At 41.2% G+C, this 18,821-nt stretch overlaps 1 protein-coding gene across 1 annotated transcript; it reads left to right on the top strand.

The window, feature by feature from the left end:
- Nucleotides 1-26: 26 nt before the first annotated feature.
- LOC146504289 (uncharacterized) lies at nt 27-7,627 on the top strand. The gene is made up of 2 exons (XM_085184491.1): nt 27-1,538; nt 5,027-7,627. Exons 1-2 carry the CDS (start codon nt 341-343, stop codon nt 7,333-7,335), a joined length of 3,507 nt encoding a protein of 1,168 aa, XP_085040617.1. The 5' UTR covers nt 27-340; the 3' UTR covers nt 7,336-7,627.
- Nucleotides 7,628-18,821: the final 11,194 nt, after the last annotated feature.

Raw genomic sequence — 18,821 nt, 5'->3', positions numbered from 1 at the left:
GATCTTTTCTTATCCTCTGCATCCTTACCCTATCACCTCTGCCTCCCACAGGGCGCCAGCCTGCCCTGTTGAAACACTATTTTTTTTCAGTGTTTCAACTGAAAAAATAGAATGCCATTGATAAAAAAAAATAGAATGCCTTTGATCCCCTGTGATGTCATCATCTTCTGTGATGTCCCCTGTGATGTCATGAGAGAAAAAACCCTTAAATAGGAGCTTTGCTCTGTTAAACTTTGCTGCTCAACGGACCTTGACCTGACAGTAAGCAAACCATTTTGGAGAGTTTTGAGAGAATTTCGCGTTACTTAGCAATTCACTGACCAAGCCGACACATTTCACCATGTCAGCTAACCCATCCTTCCGCTCAAATGAGCTTGGAATAGTTAAAGGGAGCATTTTGGGAAACCACTACAAGGTAGAGGCTTTCCTCGGAGAAGGGGGCTTTGGTATTGTAGCCAAATGTCGTGATACCATGACCAACCGAGCTGTGGCTATTAAAGTAAACAAGAGCCGCCCTGATATTCTGCAACAGGCAAAACTGGAAATTTTCATCCTGGAGCAGCTGAGAAGGTTGGATCCAGATGCCGCCAACATTGTTAAATGGAACGGCTTTTTCCACGACGGAGAGCGGGTTTGCTTAAAGTTCGAACTCCTCGATCAATGCCTGTGGGACTACATAGGGGACCGGAAAAACCAGGGTCTCCCCATAAGCGAAGTCAGGCCAATTTTAGGTCAGCTCACAAATGCTCTGTCCCACCTGGGTTCTGTGGGAATAGTGCACGCTGACATCAAACCTGGAAACATCATGGTTGTAAACCGCCATGAGTCTCCCATCAAAGTCAAACTTATAGACTTTGGCCTCGCATGTCCTGCGTCTGCAGTGATGCCTGGTGACCGTGTGGGGACGGTTGGTTATAGTGCACCTGAGGTTATGCTTGGCCTTCCTTATAACGAAGCAAGTGACATGTGGTCTCTGGGGCTGGTGGCTGTGGAGCTTGTTACAGGGGTGCCACTCTACCCTGGAAATGAAGACTATGATGTTTTGAAATTCATCATAGAGACTCAGGGTCAGCCACCAGATCATGTTCTAGACTCTGGCGTGTACACTGAAGATTATTTCATTGAAGACAACAACAACCAACAGCGCTGGACATTTAAGACTGACCAGCAATTTCAGTACGAGACAGGATATGAGTCCCTGGAGACAAGATACATCAAACTGACGCGTCTGGATGACCTCGAACAAGTAATGATGTTTCGAAGAGGACCTGAAAATGGCCAACATTTGTTTGTAAGCTTAATTAAACAGATGTTGGCCTTGGATGCAAACCAGCGCATAACACCGTCGGAGGTTCTCCGGCATCCCTTTTTCAACCCTAAGAGTTCCCCTTGCATTGACATGAGTGCTGAAAGACCACAAAACCCTGTGGTCTTTCAGCACCCTTCAAACTTGAAATGCAAGAGATCAGAGAAAATCAACTGCAGTTTTCAAAACTCGGTTGAATTTTCTCAGCAAGTATTCGTACACACGTCAGCCAGCCATCCTTCAGCTCAGATGAGCTTGAAATAGTTGAAGGGAGCATTTTGGGAAACCACTACAAGGTAGAGGCTTTCCTCGGAGAAGGGGGCTTTGGTATTGTAGCCAAATGCCGTGATACCAAGACCAACCGAGCTGTGGCTATTAAGGTGAACAAGAACCGCACTGATATTCTGCAACAGGCAAAAAGGAAATTTTCATCCTGGAGCAGCTGAGAAGGTTGGATCCAGATGCCGCCAACATTGTTAAATGGAACGGCTTTTTCCTTGACAGAGAGCGGGTTTGCCTGAAATTTGAACTCCTCGATCAATGCCTGTGGGACTACATACGGGACCCGAATAACCGGCGTCTCCCCATAAGCGAAGTCAGGACAATTTTAGGTCAACTCACAAATGCTCTGTCCCACCTGGGTTCTTTGGGAATAGTGCACGCTGACATCAAACCTGGAAACATCATGGTTGTAAATCGCTATGAGTCTCCAGTCAAAGTCAGACTTATAGACTTTGGCCTCGCATGTCCTGCGTCTGCAGTGATGCCTGGTGAACGTGTGGGGACAGTTGGTTATAGTGCACCTGAGGTTATGCTTGGCCTTCCTTATAACGAAGCAAGTGACATGTGGTCTCTGGGGCTGGTGGCTGTGGAGCTTGTTACAGGGGTGCCACTGTACCCAGGAAAAAAATATTATGATGTTTTGAAATTCATCATAGAGACTCAGGGTCAGCTGCCAGATCATGTTCTCGATCCTGGCGTGTACACTGAAGATTATTTCACAAAGACAACTACAACCAACAACGCTGGACATTTAAGACCGCCCAACAATTTAAATATGAGACAGGATATGAATCTTTGGAGACAAGATACATAAAACTGACACGTCTGGATGACCTCGAACAAATAATGATGTTTAGACGAGGACCTGAAGATGGCCAACGCTTATTTGTCAGCCTAATTAAAGACATGTTGGCCTTGGATGCACACCAGCGGATAACACCCTCTCAGGTTCTAAGGCATCCCTTTTTCAGCCCTGGCCTCTCCAACAGGTTCCCAAGTATCAACATTGAAAAACCATACAGAGTCAATCTCCAGCATGACATCTTCCACCCTGGACAAAAGTGATAAAAACACAAACTGGGGTTTTAAAAGGATATTAACAGAAAATTACACTGGAAATATTAATTAAGCTGCTCCAATAATTATCACTTTGGCTTTTTTTTTTTTTTTAAATTTTCACTCCCCCCACCCCAACCAGTCGCGGCAGATGACTGTCCCTTCCTGAGCCTGGTTCTGTCGAAGGTTTCTTCCTTTTTAAAGGGAGTTTTTCCTTCCCACTGTCGCTAAATGCTTGCTCATAGGGAAATCTTCTGATTGCTGGGGTGGCCAAAACTCTAGGGGAACTAGCAATTTTTGTGAAAGTTTATAAAAAAAAGCCTACCAATATTCAAAGCAGAGCAGCGGACACCTTACCATCACATCAGTCCTTTAATCCGACCTAAAACACCATGTTTACAGAAATAAATTCCATACAAATTGGAAATAAATTGTTGTTTTTGATTGTTTATAAATATATAGTGCTACCCTTCAGCCTCCTAGTAGACATACCTGTGTTATAAATGTGAAACTCCTCTGATTTTCAGAAAAGTTGACCTCTGACCTTGAAGTCAAGGTCACTGAGATTTAAGCTTCACAGAGATTTTCAGTAGATGCAACCATGGTATTGATGTGAAAAATCTACACTATCACAAACTTGGGTGTCCACAGCGCCTCGCCATATACCAAAGATTAAGAGGTGTTTTTTTCTAGGTTTTTATAAAGATTACAAAACACAAATAACAAAAATGTCAACACTATTTTGATGTTGTCTGATGTAGTGCAAAAAAAACCCCAAAACAAACCCAAAATGTAATAAATAAAGTAAATAAGGTATATACTACATAGTATACAAGATTTTAGTGGTCCACAATGGGGTCAATGAACAGAATGAAGGAAGTAAGTCTTTTATATGACAATGGTGTGAAAAAGCGTTTTCCTATTTATTTGTATGTTTGTCACACTTAAACATTTCAGATCATCAAACATTTTTTTCTTTTTTATGTAAAAAGAAAAATCCTTTAACTGTCCAGTTTTCTTGATGTTATGATGCTTCTACCACTGGTTTGTCATTAATAAATCAGACTTTGGCTGCTGCAGCAGAAAAAGACAAAGAGAAAATGTAATCACACAAATCAGAGGTGCAGATTTACACTTTACCTGAAACAGAGCAAAAGTGCTTTTTAAATAGGTTAATGAATATTAAGTAATATAGGCTAGATGTCTGGACATTACTAGTTTCATTTGGGCCTTCTGGGCCATTAGTCCTCTGGCTTATTGCCAGTTACCAGCCAAATAGCTTGTGTATTTTATTATCTTAGTGTGTTAAAGATTCTAGTTCTTATTCTGGTCAAACTGAGCTTCATTATTTGTTTACAGCACAGCTACAGTTCCAGGTGACTTCAAGTCAAAAGGATACTACATGTCAATGGCCAGCAGCCTGTATTCAGTTTGAATATTGCTGTAAATGTACCTGGATCTGTTTCTATTGGGTTGTGAATTTGGTCTCACTGTTACATCCAACTTTTAGAGTGGGATAAATAGAAAAAGAAACAAGAGAGAATGGATTTGTAGTTAGAAATCCAAAGTTGCTTCTGTTTTGCCCACACACATTGATGATGATTTTCACATCACTAAGCAGGTTATCAAATGTGGACAGAATGTTAGCAGAATCTTATCATTCTCATAAGATTCTGTTTTTGTGTCATTCAATACAATGTGTTTATGTGTGACATACTGATATGAATCATAGTATCTTATGGAATTCCAAAAACGGCTGCCAGGACAGCTGCCACCACACTGATGTGACACACTACAAATCAACTCTTTGATGCTCTGTGCTGAGTCTGCACAATAACCTGCACTTAAACATTCATTTAATATCACGTACACATATACACATACTGTCCCTCAAGAAGACACTGAGAAAAAATAAAGAATAACATTGAGACTGTAACTTTGCCTTAAGTCATTGTTGATTTTGTCTTCACTCTCCATCCCCCGCCAAGCTGCACCTGTGATTCTGCGGCTGCTCGCTGATGAGCTGACGGATAAGATCTTTTCTTATCCTCTGCATCCTTACCCTATCACCTCTGCCTCCCACAGGGCGCCAGCCTGCCCTGTTGAAACACTATTTTTTTTCAGTGTTTCAACTGAAAAAATAGAATGCCATTGATAAAAAAAAAATAGAATGCCTTTGATCCCTTGTGATGTCATCATCTTCTGTGATGTCCCCTGTGATGTCATGAGCGAAAAAACCCTTAAATAGGAGCTTTGCTCTGTTAAACTTTGCTGCTCAACGGACCTTGACCTGACAGTAAGCAAACCATTTTGGAGAGTTTTGAGAGAATTTCGCGTTACTTAGCAATTCACTGACCAAGCCGACACATTTCACCATGTCAGCTAACCCATCCTTCCGCTCAAATGAGCTTGGAATAGTTAAAGGGAGCATTTTGGGAAACCACTACAAGGTAGAGGCTTTCCTCGGAGAAGGGGGCTTTGGTATTGTAGCCAAATGTTGTGATACCATGACCAACCGAGCTGTGGCTATTAAAGTAAACAAGAGCCGCCCTGATATTCTGCAACAGGCAAAACTGGAAATTTTCATCCTGGAGCAGCTGAGAAGGTTGGATCCAGATGCCGCCAACATTGTTAAATGGAACGCCTTTTTCCACGACGGAGAGCGGGTTTGCTTAAAGTTCGAACTCCTCGATCAATGCCTGTGGGACTACATAGGGGACCGGAAAAACCAGGGTCTCCCCATAAGCGAAGTCAGGCCAATTTTAGGTCAGCTCACAAATGCTCTGTCCCACCTGGGTTCTGTGGGAATAGTGCACGCTGACATCAAACCTGGAAACATCATGGTTGTAAACCGCCATGAGTCTCCCATCAAAGTCAAACTTATAGACTTTGGCCTCGCATGTCCTGCGTCTGCAGTGATGCCTGGTGACCGTGTGGGGACGGTTGGTTATAGTGCACCTGAGGTTATGCTTGGCCTTCCTTATAACGAAGCAAGTGACATGTGGTCTCTGGGGCTGGTGGCTGTGGAGCTTGTTACAGGGGTGCCACTCTACCCTGGAAATGAAGACTATGATGTTTTGAAATTCATCATAGAGACTCAGGGTCAGCCACCAGATCATGTTCTAGACTCTGGCGTGTACACTGAAGATTATTTCATTGAAGACAACAACAACCAACAGCGCTGGACATTTAAGACTGACCAGCAATTTCAGTACGAGACAGGATATGAGTCCCTGGAGACAAGATACATCAAACTGACGCGTCTGGATGACCTCGAACAAGTAATGATGTTTCGAAGAGGACCTGAAAATGGCCAACGTTTGTTTGTAAGCTTAATTAAACAGATGTTGGCCTTGGATGCAAACCAGCGCATAACACCGTCGGAGGTTCTCCGGCATCCCTTTTTCAACCCTAAGAGTTCCCCTTGCATTGACATGAGTGCTGAAAGACCACAAAACCCTGTGGTCTTTCAGCACCCTTCAAACTTGAAATGCAAGAGATCAGAGAAAATCAACTGCAGTTTTCAAAACTCGGTTGAATTTTCTCAGCAAGTATTCGTACACACGTCAGCCAGCCCATCCTTCAGCTCAGATGAGCTTGAAATAGTTGAAGGGAGCATTTTGGGAAACCACTACAAGGTAGAGGCTTTCCTCGGAGAAGGGGGCTTTGGTATTGTAGCCAAATGCCGTGATACCAAGACCAACCGAGCTGTGGCTATTAAGGTGAACAAGAACCGCACTGATATTCTGCAACAGGCAAAAAAGGAAATTTTCATCCTGGAGCAGCTGAGAAGGTTGGATCCAGATGCCGCCAACATTGTTAAATGGAACGGCTTTTTCCTTGACAGAGAGCGGGTTTGCCTGAAATTTGAACTCCTCGATCAATGCCTGTGGGACTACATACGGGACCCGAATAACCGGCGTCTCCCCATAAGCGAAGTCAGGCCAATTTTAGGTCAACTCACAAATGCTCTGTCCCACCTGGGTTCTTTGGGAATAGTGCACGCTGACATCAAACCTGGAAACATCATGGTTGTAAATCGCTATGAGTCTCCAGTCAAAGTCAGACTTATAGACTTTGGCCTCGCATGTCCTGCGTCTGCAGTGATGCCTGGTGAACGTGTGGGGACAGTTGGTTATAGTGCACCTGAGGTTATGCTTGGCCTTCCTTATAACGAAGCAAGTGACATGTGGTCTCTGGGGCTGGTGGCTGTGGAGCTTGTTACAGGGGTGCCACTGTACCCAGGAAAAAAATATTATGATGTTTTGAAATTCATCATAGAGACTCAGGGTCAGCTGCCAGATCATGTTCTCGATCCTGGCGTGTACACTGAAGATTATTTCACAAAAGACAACTACAACCAACAACGCTGGACATTTAAGACCGCCCAACAATTTAAATATGAGACAGGATATGAATCTTTGGAGACAAGATACATAAAACTGACACGTCTGGATGACCTCGAACAAATAATGATGTTTAGACGAGGACCTGAAGATGGCCAACGCTTATTTGTCAGCCTAATTAAAGACATGTTGGCCTTGGATGCACACCAGCGGATAACACCCTCTCAGGTTCTAAGGCATCCCTTTTTCAGCCCTGGCCTCTCCAACAGGTTCCCAAGTATCAACATTGAAAAACCATACAGAGTCAATCTCCAGCATGACATCTTCCACCCTGGACAAAAGTGATAAAAACACAAACTGGGGTTTTAAAAGGATATTAACAGAAAATTACACTGGAAATATTAATTAAGCTGCTCCAATAATTATCACTTTGGCTTTTTTTTTTTTTTTAAATTTTCACTCCCCCCACCCCAACCAGTCGCGGCAGATGACTGTCCCTTCCTGAGCCTGGTTCTGTCGAAGGTTTCTTCCTTTTTAAAGGGAGTTTTTCCTTCCCACTGTCGCTAAATGCTTGCTCATAGGGAAATCTTCTGATTGCTGGGGTGGCCAAAACTCTAGGGGAACTAGCAATTTTTGTGAAAGTTTATAAAAAAAAGCCTACCAATATTCAAAGCAGAGCAGGGGACACCTTACCATCACATCAGTCCTTTAATCCGACCTAAAACACCATGTTTACAGAAATAAATTCCATACAAATTGGAAATAAATTGTTGTTTTTGATTGTTTATAAATATATAGTGCTACCCTTCAGCCTCCTAGTAGACATACCTGTGTTATAAATGTGAAACTCCTCTGATTTTCAGAAAAGTTGACCTCTGACCTTGAAGTCAAGGTCACTGAGATTTAAGCTTCACAGAGATTTTCAGTAGATGCAACCATGGTATTGATGTGAAAAATCTACACTATCACAAACTTGGGTGTCCACAGCGCCTCGCCATATACCAAAGATTAAGAGGTGTTTTTTTTCTAGGTTTTTATAAAGATTACAAAACACAAATAACAAAAATGTCAACACTATTTTGATGTTGTCTGATGTAGTGCAAAAAAACCCCAAAACAAACCCAAAATGTAATAAATAAAGTAAATAAGGTATATACTACATAGTATACAAGATTTTAGTGGTCCACAATGGGGTCAATGAACAGAATGAAGGAAGGAAGTCTTTTATATGACAATGGTGTGAAAAAGCGTTTTCCTATTTATTTGTATGTTTGTCACACTTAAACATTTCAGATCATCAAACATTTTTTTCTTTTTTATGTAAAAAGAAAAATCCTTTAACTGTCCAGTTTTCTTGATGTTATGATGCTTCTACCACTGGTTTGTCATTAATAAATCAGACTTTGGCTGCTGCAGCAGAAAAAGACAAAGAGAAAATGTAATCACACAAATCAGAGGTGCCGATTTACACTTTACCTGAAACAGAGCAAAAGTGCTTTTTAAATAGGTTAATGAATATTAAGTAATATAGGCTAGATGTCAGTTACCAGCCAAATAGCTTGTGTATTTTATTATCTTAGTGTGTTAAAGATTCTAGTTCTTATTCTGGTCAAACTGAGCTTCATTATTTGTTTACAGCACAGCTACAGTTCCAGGTGACTTCAAGTCAAAAGGATACTACATGTCAATGGCCAGCAGCCTGTATTCAGTTTGAATATTGCTGTAAATGTACCTGGATCTGTTTCTATTGGGTTGTGAATTTGGTCTCACTGTTACATCCAACTTTTAGAGTGGGATAAATAGAAAAAGAAACAAGAGAGAATGGATTTGTAGTTAGAAATCCAAAGTTGCTTCTGTTTTGCCCACACACATTGATGATGATTTCACATCACTAAGCAGGTTATCAAATGTGGACAGAATGTTAGCAGAATCTTATCATTCTCATAAGATTCTGTTTTTGTGTCATTCAATACAATGTGTTTATGTGTGACATACTGATATGAATCATAGTATCTTATGGAATTCCAAAAACGGCTGCCAGGACAGCTGCCACCACACTGATGTGACACACTACAAATCAACTCTTTGATGCTCTGTGCTGAGTCTGCACAATAACCTGCACTTAAACATTCATTTAATATCACGTACACATATACACATACTGTCCCTCAAGAAGACACTGAGAAAAAATAAAGAATAACATTGAGACTGTAACTTTGCCTTAAGTCATTGTTGATTTTGTCTTCACTCTCCATCCCCCGCCAAGCTGCACCTGTGATTCTGCGGCTGCTCGCTGATGAGCTGACGGATAAGATCTTTTCTTATCCTCTGCATCCTTACCCTATCACCTCTGCCTCCCACAGGGCGCCAGCCTGCCCTGTTGAAACACTATTTTTTTTCAGTGTTTCAACTGAAAAAATAGAATGCCATTGATAAAAAAAAATAGAATGCCTTTGATCCCCTGTGATGTCATCATCTTCTGTGATGTCCCCTGTGATGTCATGAGCGAAAAAACCCTTAAATAGGAGCTTTGCTCTGTTAAACTTTGCTGCTCAACGGACCTTGACCTGACAGTAAGCAAACCATTTTGGAGAGTTTTGAGAGAATTTCGCGTTACTTAGCAATTCACTGACCAAGCCGACACATTTCACCATGTCAGCTAACCCATCCTTCCGCTCAAATGAGCTTGGAATAGTTAAAGGGAGCATTTTGGGAAACCACTACAAGGTAGAGGCTTTCCTCGGAGAAGGGGGCTTTGGTATTGTAGCCAAATGTTGTGATACCATGACCAACCGAGCTGTGGCTATTAAAGTAAACAAGAGCCGCCCTGATATTCTGCAACAGGCAAAACTGGAAATTTTCATCCTGGAGCAGCTGAGAAGGTTGGATCCAGATGCCGCCAACATTGTTAAATGGAACGGCTTTTTCCACGACGGAGAGCGGGTTTGCTTAAAGTTCGAACTCCTCGATCAATGCCTGTGGGACTACATAGGGGACCGGAAAAACCAGGGTCTCCCCATAAGCGAAGTCAGGCCAATTTTAGGTCAGCTCACAAATGCTCTGTCCCACCTGGGTTCTGTGGGAATAGTGCACGCTGACATCAAACCTGGAAACATCATGGTTGTAAACCGCCATGAGTCTCCCATCAAAGTCAAACTTATAGACTTTGGCCTCGCATGTCCTGCGTCTGCAGTGATGCCTGGTGACCGTGTGGGGACGGTTGGTTATAGTGCACCTGAGGTTATGCTTGGCCTTCCTTATAACGAAGCAAGTGACATGTGGTCTCTGGGGCTGGTGGCTGTGGAGCTTGTTACAGGGGTGCCACTCTACCCTGGAAATGAAGACTATGATGTTTTGAAATTCATCATAGAGACTCAGGGTCAGCCACCAGATCATGTTCTAGACTCTGGCGTGTACACTGAAGATTATTTCATTGAAGACAACAACAACCAACAGCGCTGGACATTTAAGACTGACCAGCAATTTCAGTACGAGACAGGATATGAGTCCCTGGAGACAAGATACATCAAACTGACGCGTCTGGATGACCTCGAACAAGTAATGATGTTTCGAAGAGGACCTGAAAATGGCCAACGTTTGTTTGTAAGCTTAATTAAACAGATGTTGGCCTTGGATGCAAACCAGCGCATAACACCGTCGGAGGTTCTCCGGCATCCCTTTTTCAACCCTAAGAGTTCCCCTTGCATTGACATGAGTGCTGAAAGACCACAAAACCCTGTGGTCTTTCAGTACCCTTCAAACTTGAAATGCAAGAGATCAGAGAAAATCAACTGCAGTTTTCAAAACTCGGTTGAATTTTCTCAGCAAGTATTCGTACACACGTCAGCCAGCCCATCCTTCAGCTCAGATGAGCTTGAAATAGTTGAAGGGAGCATTTTGGGAAACCACTACAAGGTAGAGGCTTTCCTCGGAGAAGGGGGCTTTGGTATTGTAGCCAAATGCCGTGATACCAAGACCAACCGAGCTGTGGCTATTAAGGTGAACAAGAACCGCACTGATATTCTGCAACAGGCAAAAAAGGAAATTTTCATCCTGGAGCAGCTGAGAAGGTTGGATCCAGATGCCGCCAACATTGTTAAATGGAACGGCTTTTTCCTTGACAGAGAGCGGGTTTGCCTGAAATTTGAACTCCTCGATCAATGCCTGTGGGACTACATACGGGACCCGAATAACCGGCGTCTCCCCATAAGCGAAGTCAGGCCAATTTTAGGTCAACTCACAAATGCTCTGTCCCACCTGGGTTCTTTGGGAATAGTGCACGCTGACATCAAACCTGGAAACATCATGGTTGTAAATCGCTATGAGTCTCCAGTCAAAGTCAGACTTATAGACTTTGGCCTCGCATGTCCTGCGTCTGCAGTGATGCCTGGTGACCGTGTGGGGACAGTTGGTTATAGTGCACCTGAGGTTATGCTTGGCCTTCCTTATAACGAAGCAAGTGACATGTGGTCTCTGGGGCTGGTGGCTGTGGAGCTTGTTACAGGGGTGCCACTGTACCCAGGAAAAAAATATTATGATGTTTTGAAATTCATCATAGAGACTCAGGGTCAGCTGCCAGATCATGTTCTCGATCCTGGCGTGTACACTGAAGATTATTTCACAAAAGACAACTACAACCAACAACGCTGGACATTTAAGACCGCCCAACAATTTAAATATGAGACAGGATATGAATCTTTGGAGACAAGATACATAAAACTGACACGTCTGGATGACCTCGAACAAATAATGATGTTTAGACGAGGACCTGAAGATGGCCAACGCTTATTTGTCAGCCTAATTAAAGACATGTTGGCCTTGGATGCACACCAGCGGATAACACCCTCTCAGGTTCTAAGGCATCCCTTTTTCAGCCCTGGCCTCTCCAACAGGTTCCCAAGTATCAACATTGAAAAACCATACAGAGTCAATCTCCAGCATGACATCTTCCACCCTGGACAAAAGTGATAAAAACACAAACTGGGGTTTTAAAAGGATATTAACAGAAAATTACACTGGAAATATTAATTAAGCTGCTCCAATAATTATCACTTTGGCTTTTTTTTTTTTTTTAAATTTTCACTCCCCCCACCCCAACCAGTCGCGGCAGATGACTGTCCCTTCCTGAGCCTGGTTCTGTCGAAGGTTTCTTCCTTTTTAAAGGGAGTTTTTCCTTCCCACTGTCGCTAAATGCTTGCTCATAGGGAAATCTTCTGATTGCTGGGGTGGCCAAAACTCTAGGGGAACTAGCAATTTTTGTGAAAGTTTATAAAAAAAAAGCCTACCAATATTCAAAGCAGAGCAGCGGACACCTTACCATCACATCAGTCCTTTAATCCGACCTAAAACACCATGTTTACAGAAATAAATTCCATACAAATTGGAAATAAATTGTTGTTTTTGATTGTTTATAAATATATAGTGCTACCCTTCAGCCTCCTAGTAGACATACCTGTGTTATAAATGTGAAACTCCTCTGATTTTCAGAAAAGTTGACCTCTGACCTTGAAGTCAAGGTCACTGAGATTTAAGCTTCACAGAGATTTTCAGTAGATGCAACCATGGTATTGATGTGAAAAATCTACACAATCACAAACTTGGATGTCCACAGCGCCTCGCCATATACCAAAGATTAAGAGGTGTTTTTTTCTAGGTTTTTATAAAGATTACAAAACACAAATAACAAAAATGTCAACACTATTTTGATGTTGTCTGATGTAGTGCAAAAAACGAAACAAACCCTAAAACTAATAAATAAAATAAATATATATTACATACATATATATATGTATATACTACATAGTATACAAAATTTTAGTGGTCCACAATGGGGTCAATGAACAGAATGAAGGAAGTAAGTCTTTTATATGACAATGGTGTGAAAAATCTTTTTTTTTTGTATTACTTTGTCACACTTAAACATTTCAGATCATCCATCCATCCATTCGCTTCCGCTTATCCTTTTCAGGGTCGCGGGGAGCGCTGGAGCCTTTCCCAGCTGTCATAGGGCGAGAGGCGGGGTACACCCTGGACAGGTCACCAGTCTGTCGCAGGGCCAACACACAGGGACAGACAACCATTCACACTCACATATTCACACCTAGTGGCAATTTGGATTATCCAATTAACCTATCCCCACATGCTGCATGTCTTTGGACGGTGGGAGGAAGCCGGAGTACCCGGAGGGAACCCACGCAAACACGGGGAGAACATGCAAACTCCACACAGAAAGACCCCGGCCTGATGGTGGAATTGAACTCAGGACCTTCTTGCTGTGCGGCAACAGTGCTAACCACCGTGCTGTCAATCGGTGGCAACAGATCATCAAACAATTAATTTTTTTAATGTATAAAGAAAAATCCTTTAACTGTCCAGTTTTCTTGATGTTATCAATGATGTGACACACTACAAATCAACTCTTTGATGCTCTGTGCTGAGTCTGCACAATAACGGGAGTGTTTGTCTGATTTCAAAAACTTTAATAAAAAAGATTACAAGATTGTCTGTTCTGAAAGAAATCTTTTAGTGTGTGCTAGGCTGCTGTAAGGACATTTGAAGTAAAAGGCACTATAACTCACTCACACAAGAGCTGATTTCTCAGTTTTCATTGGAATTAATCCTGAGAAAGGAACAAAGACCACTCCAAAGAATGCTTCCAACGCAAATCCTCACTTTGCATTCTTTTGGCCAGTTTTTATCTTAAACTACTGGATAACAGCTCTTTTCTAATAACATTGAAGATGCTGTTTAGCTGCTTATTAGCAGTAGTGCCCTACTAATTAAAGACTTGTTACTTATAGAGGTACTTTATTAATAAGAATTTAAAATATATATACATAAAAAAAATACAACTTAATTCTCTTTTAAGACTTGAGCAACCTGTCAATGATGATCGCTGCTGCATTGCAACCATGATTGCACTGTGACACGAATGGATGGTTATGGAGCCAATTTTGTGGATAAACAACACTTTAAAAAAATGGATATTTAAACCATCAGATCTTCTAACGATCGTTTGTGACAAATGAATAAAAAAATTTGCTCGGATGACAGTAAGCTTTTCCAAAATTCCTGGCAGATCTTTATTGTGAGAAATGCGACACAGAGGCCTCCACGCAGCAAACGTGAGAGTCATTAAGTAAGGTGACTCATGGGTGTAACAGATGATGGCTCTGGTCCAGTGAGAGTCTGAACACAGGAACTCACCTGACAGGAATGTACTTGTCATTAATACACCTGTGCTTTTCCCAGCAACACGTGTTTTGGTTTTTACACTGCACAGTTTAAGGGTATGATAAAGCACCGACCTTATAATCCTGACCGCCAGATGGCGCAAAATACACATTTTAGCTGGGAGCTGGACATTCACAGGGGAGTGCAGCGTCAGTGGAAAGGCCCCATTGTACAACAACACTACTACTACTACTACTACTACTAATAATAATAATAATATTTTTAGTCAATCAAATATATCATGCACCAAACATGCTTACAAATTAATGATTTTTTTTGCATTCTTCAGATCTGGTGAAAATTAACATATTTTTAAGTCACTGGCACTGCAGAAATGGATCTACAGCACCATTTAAGAAATTTTAATGAACTTCTACCAACTTATTCAAAGCTTGAAATACATGTATGACATTTATTACACATAGATTTAATGAACCCAATCCAAAGAGGAAGTCTGGAAGTCCCCCATTTTGAATGTAAAATAACATTTTGGCACAGTTTTAGTGTTTTCCAGGTATTGCTGGTTTACACATTCACCTGCAAAGTGAGAGGCCACTGGTTAAATTCCATTTGGTTACTTCAGGAACTTTTTGGGGTTACTTCAGGAAGGGACCACTGAAGGAATTTTGACCACTGGACATAAGATTTACATCTCTAAAAATGTATTTTGTCCAGTCTGTCCCAAACTTCACACGTTTGATGACAGTCTGGCGACGACTACATGCCAACATCTGGTCACACATGGTGCCACAGTTCTCATATAACATTTTAATCAAGACTACCCCACTGTGATTGAAGTATTTCTTGCAAAACAATCATAACCAAATAAAACCTTTCCTGTACTGTAAATGAACAGTAGGACAAAATGATTACTAGTCATTGCGGAAAGCACAATGAATGTTTTTGTTTATATTGTTGGAATGAGGAAAAATTCCCCCACCACAAAAACACAGAAATACTCATGAAAGCAACCTGTAGTGCAAACACGAGGGCTGAATTTATTACTTCCTGCACTAGAAACCTGCCGATGTTACTGATATGGATAGATCACCAGTCTTCCATGTCTTTATCTTATTATCTCCTGTTGAGATGTTGCAGCAGAAAATGTTTTTAAAAGCATTAGTATGTCAGAAAGAAAGACCATTTCCTCCATGGGAGTGATAAACTCCAGTATCTGTGGTTTATTGCACTGGGTAGCATTTTCCTCTACATCTACTGCTTGAAAATGATGACGTCACCACTAAAGGTACAGTGTGTTCTCAGGGGAAGTAATGTAATGATGTTGAAAATGACATTTTGCTGTGACTGAAACACAAAAAGGAACCAGTCCCATCCCTACATACACAAGTGGGCATCCATAGCTGCGATTTACCAGGTGGGTGCAGTGTGTGTTGGCAGTGGACTCACTGAGCCTAAGCAGCCATGAATCATAGAGGACTTCATGCTCCCCCATCGTAAATCCACTGGGACCTACCAGCCAGTCACTGTGGGTTTGCCATTGTAGAAAGCTGAATATACAATCTCTGCACAGAAGCTCAGCTACAGTTAATATGTTAGCTCTGTATTTGTTCTATAACCTTCTATCACTGCGTGGTGATGGATACTGGTTGGATATTTTTAGCTGCTTCAAATGTTGAGACAATCAGCTCCATTATCCATTTGCCAAAATTGATTTTTTTTAACACAGGTGAAACCAGTTACTCATTTCTAGTAAATCAGTTGCCTGAGAAATTTTCCCTGGGAGCAAAAATGTGTCAAAGAACAACCCTGAAGCTGGCTGACCTGAACAAAGTGCAGCAAAACTTCATAATTACACAAGATATGTTAATATGTCTACTGCTCTGTTGCATAATTTTGGTTAGGTTGCAATGCATGACAATAATTTTAAAATAATTTTTACCAACTTGTACATGAAGTGGGGAAACTAGTCATTAAATTGCACTGAAATAGCAACAAAGAAAAGAAAAGAAAGCTGCCTTACTGCACTAACAGAGAAAATTAGAGCTTCATGAAATTTCCCCTCTTTTGTATTTGACCCTTCACCCTCGGTTTTCCTGTTCTTCTCTATTAGAAGCTGCCCGTTTTAACCTCTGAGTTGGGGTAAAATGTCCTAGCTCGGCATGTCAGACAGAAGGAGAATCGCAGCTGAAACTATATATCTTTTTTCTCTGCAGAACCCTAGCAATGATTGCACTGTAATGTTTTTAATAAACTTCTATAGCAATTATGACAGAAGATTCTTAAATCATCTTAAAAAAGGAAAGTCTCATTTTGCTCAACTGTTTCTGGAGGTCACAGCTCACAATTTAAATGGAAAACATTAAAGGAAAAAAGTACATATTCTCTCATTTCTAAGGTTTGACATATAAGAACATAATAGAAATGATCTGGTTCTTAGTGGGTTTTTATGGCCTCAGATGAACCACAAAGTGTGTGGAAACTAAGAACACCTCATGATTCAGTAGCTTGTAGAAGCAGCAATAACTTTATCAGGTTCTTACAACACTGTTGATAAGGATGTTGGCCCCCTCCGCTTTACAACGTTGCTTCACTTCACTGAGGGTTTGCAGACATTGGTTCATGCACATCTCTCTTAAGGTCCAACCGCAGCATTTCAATCGGGTTGAGATCTAAACGTCGACTGGGCCGTTGCAACACCTTGGTTATTTTTTTACATTTATCTTTTCACCTAGCCATTTGGATGCAGATTTGCAGCAGAATGTGTTTGAGATCATTATTTAATATGTTATGTTGTTGTTCGTCTGAGGTTGTGTGCACCCAATTTGAGCCAAGCTTTATCTGTCAGGCAGATGGCTTCACATTTGATTCAAAAATACTTTGGTACACAGTTCATGGTTGTTTCAGTGATTGCAACGTGCCCAGGTCCTGTGGATTCCCTGTGGATGGTCCTTTCTAATTGTACTGCCATGAACATTAGCATGTAACATGCTAGCGGAGGCCTGAAGAGTCTGAGACGTAGCTCTTGGGTTTTGTGCAGTTTTCCAGAGCATTGCACAGTTTGATCTTTGGGCATATTTGCTGGGATGTTCACTACTGAGAAGATTAGCAACTGCACTGAATGTTTTCCACTTGACAATCATCTGTCTCTCTGTAAAATGACGGGCTTCTAATTGTTCGGCCTCATTATGGCCTCATAACCTTTCTTAGATTGATGGGAAGCAACCATTTCTTCTCAAAGATGATTGTTGATGTCTTTTCTAGTTGGTATTGTGTTAACAAACAGCTTTCAGACCTGCAAGCTGACAAAGCTGCTTTTACAGAGATGCGCACACTTGCTGTTGTGAACACCTCTTGATCAAGTGCATTTGATTAGTAGCACCTGGCTGCAACATATCTTCTAAATTCCCATTAAAGCAATAAGGGTGTACTTTTGTTTTAGTTTTCAACACACTGTAAACTGCATTTTGGCGTAGCTTTGTAAAATAAATAATGACATGGTGTATCATATCAGTGTTGCACATGATAACATGTGATATATGTATGTAATATGTAGTTCATCTGATGTTGTATTTACCTCATTTTAAGACCTGCTAAGAAACAGATTGTTTTTATGGTCATTTTCTTTTTTACTATGACTACAAATAAGGATTTTAGCCATCTAGAGCAAGGCAGAGTGAAAGATGGAAAACAGAACATAGAAAAAAAACTGAGGTTAACGTTATTTATTGTCTTAAAATATCTCAAAACACCCACAGATCAAACTGGAAGAGGACATGGACTTACACCCTGTAACAAAAGAAAGACGAATGAAAGAGAAAATCAGAGAGATAAAGGCTGAAAAAAAGTAAGTATACCTCTGAAAACACTCTGAAAACTACACACGATTGGACGTTTAACCCTGTTATTTCAGTCCGTGTTCGTAAAGACCCTTTTAAAGTGCACAGCTGTCAGGTGAAAATTCCCCGCTACCTAACACGTCAGCCAAAACTGCCATGCGCGCTCCCGCTGTTTCGTGAACCGTATTTTTCAAAAAAAAAGTGTGACGCGATAACGCTGATTGCATTCAAATACTGTAGTAATTTAAAAAAAGAGGGAGAAACATCTAACTTGGCTTTTTTTATTCCCTGTCGTCCTTTCCAACATCTTGAGACAATGTTCCACATTTTGACTGGCTCTGCAGGACATGGCTGGCTTTTAACTAATCCAATATTGCAGTCAAGCGACGGTTCCGCTGTCCAGTGCTACGCTGAAAGTTACCATAAAGTCATATAGGGAACAAAATTCAGCTTCCTGGTATTATTATCATATTAACTTGATTTGGAAACGTTTTATTTAAATATAATATGTCTGACAAGATAACCCCGGACTGTAAAGGAACACTTTGCACCACACAAACTCTGTGCTAGTTTGTTGGGGTCTGGTCGCCCTGGTCAGCCTGTACAGTCTGCTTAGTATTTGATATCAAACACAGATGTGGCTAAAAAGCAAATACAGTTTCCACAAAGTGCTGTTCACGGAGTTCTGTTTTCCTTCGTTTCCCCATTTTGCCAAATCAGCTGGTGTGTTACGGAATATGACATATTTATTACAGATGATAACTTATAGATTAAAATGGCTTCGATGGTCTGATTAAGTCT

This window comes from Neolamprologus multifasciatus, chromosome 14 (genome assembly GCF_963576455.1).
Source record: "Neolamprologus multifasciatus chromosome 14, fNeoMul1.2, whole genome shotgun sequence".
Classification (NCBI taxonomy): domain Eukaryota; kingdom Metazoa; phylum Chordata; class Actinopteri; order Cichliformes; family Cichlidae; genus Neolamprologus; species Neolamprologus multifasciatus.
This window is presented reverse-complemented; position numbering and strand designations above follow the sequence as displayed.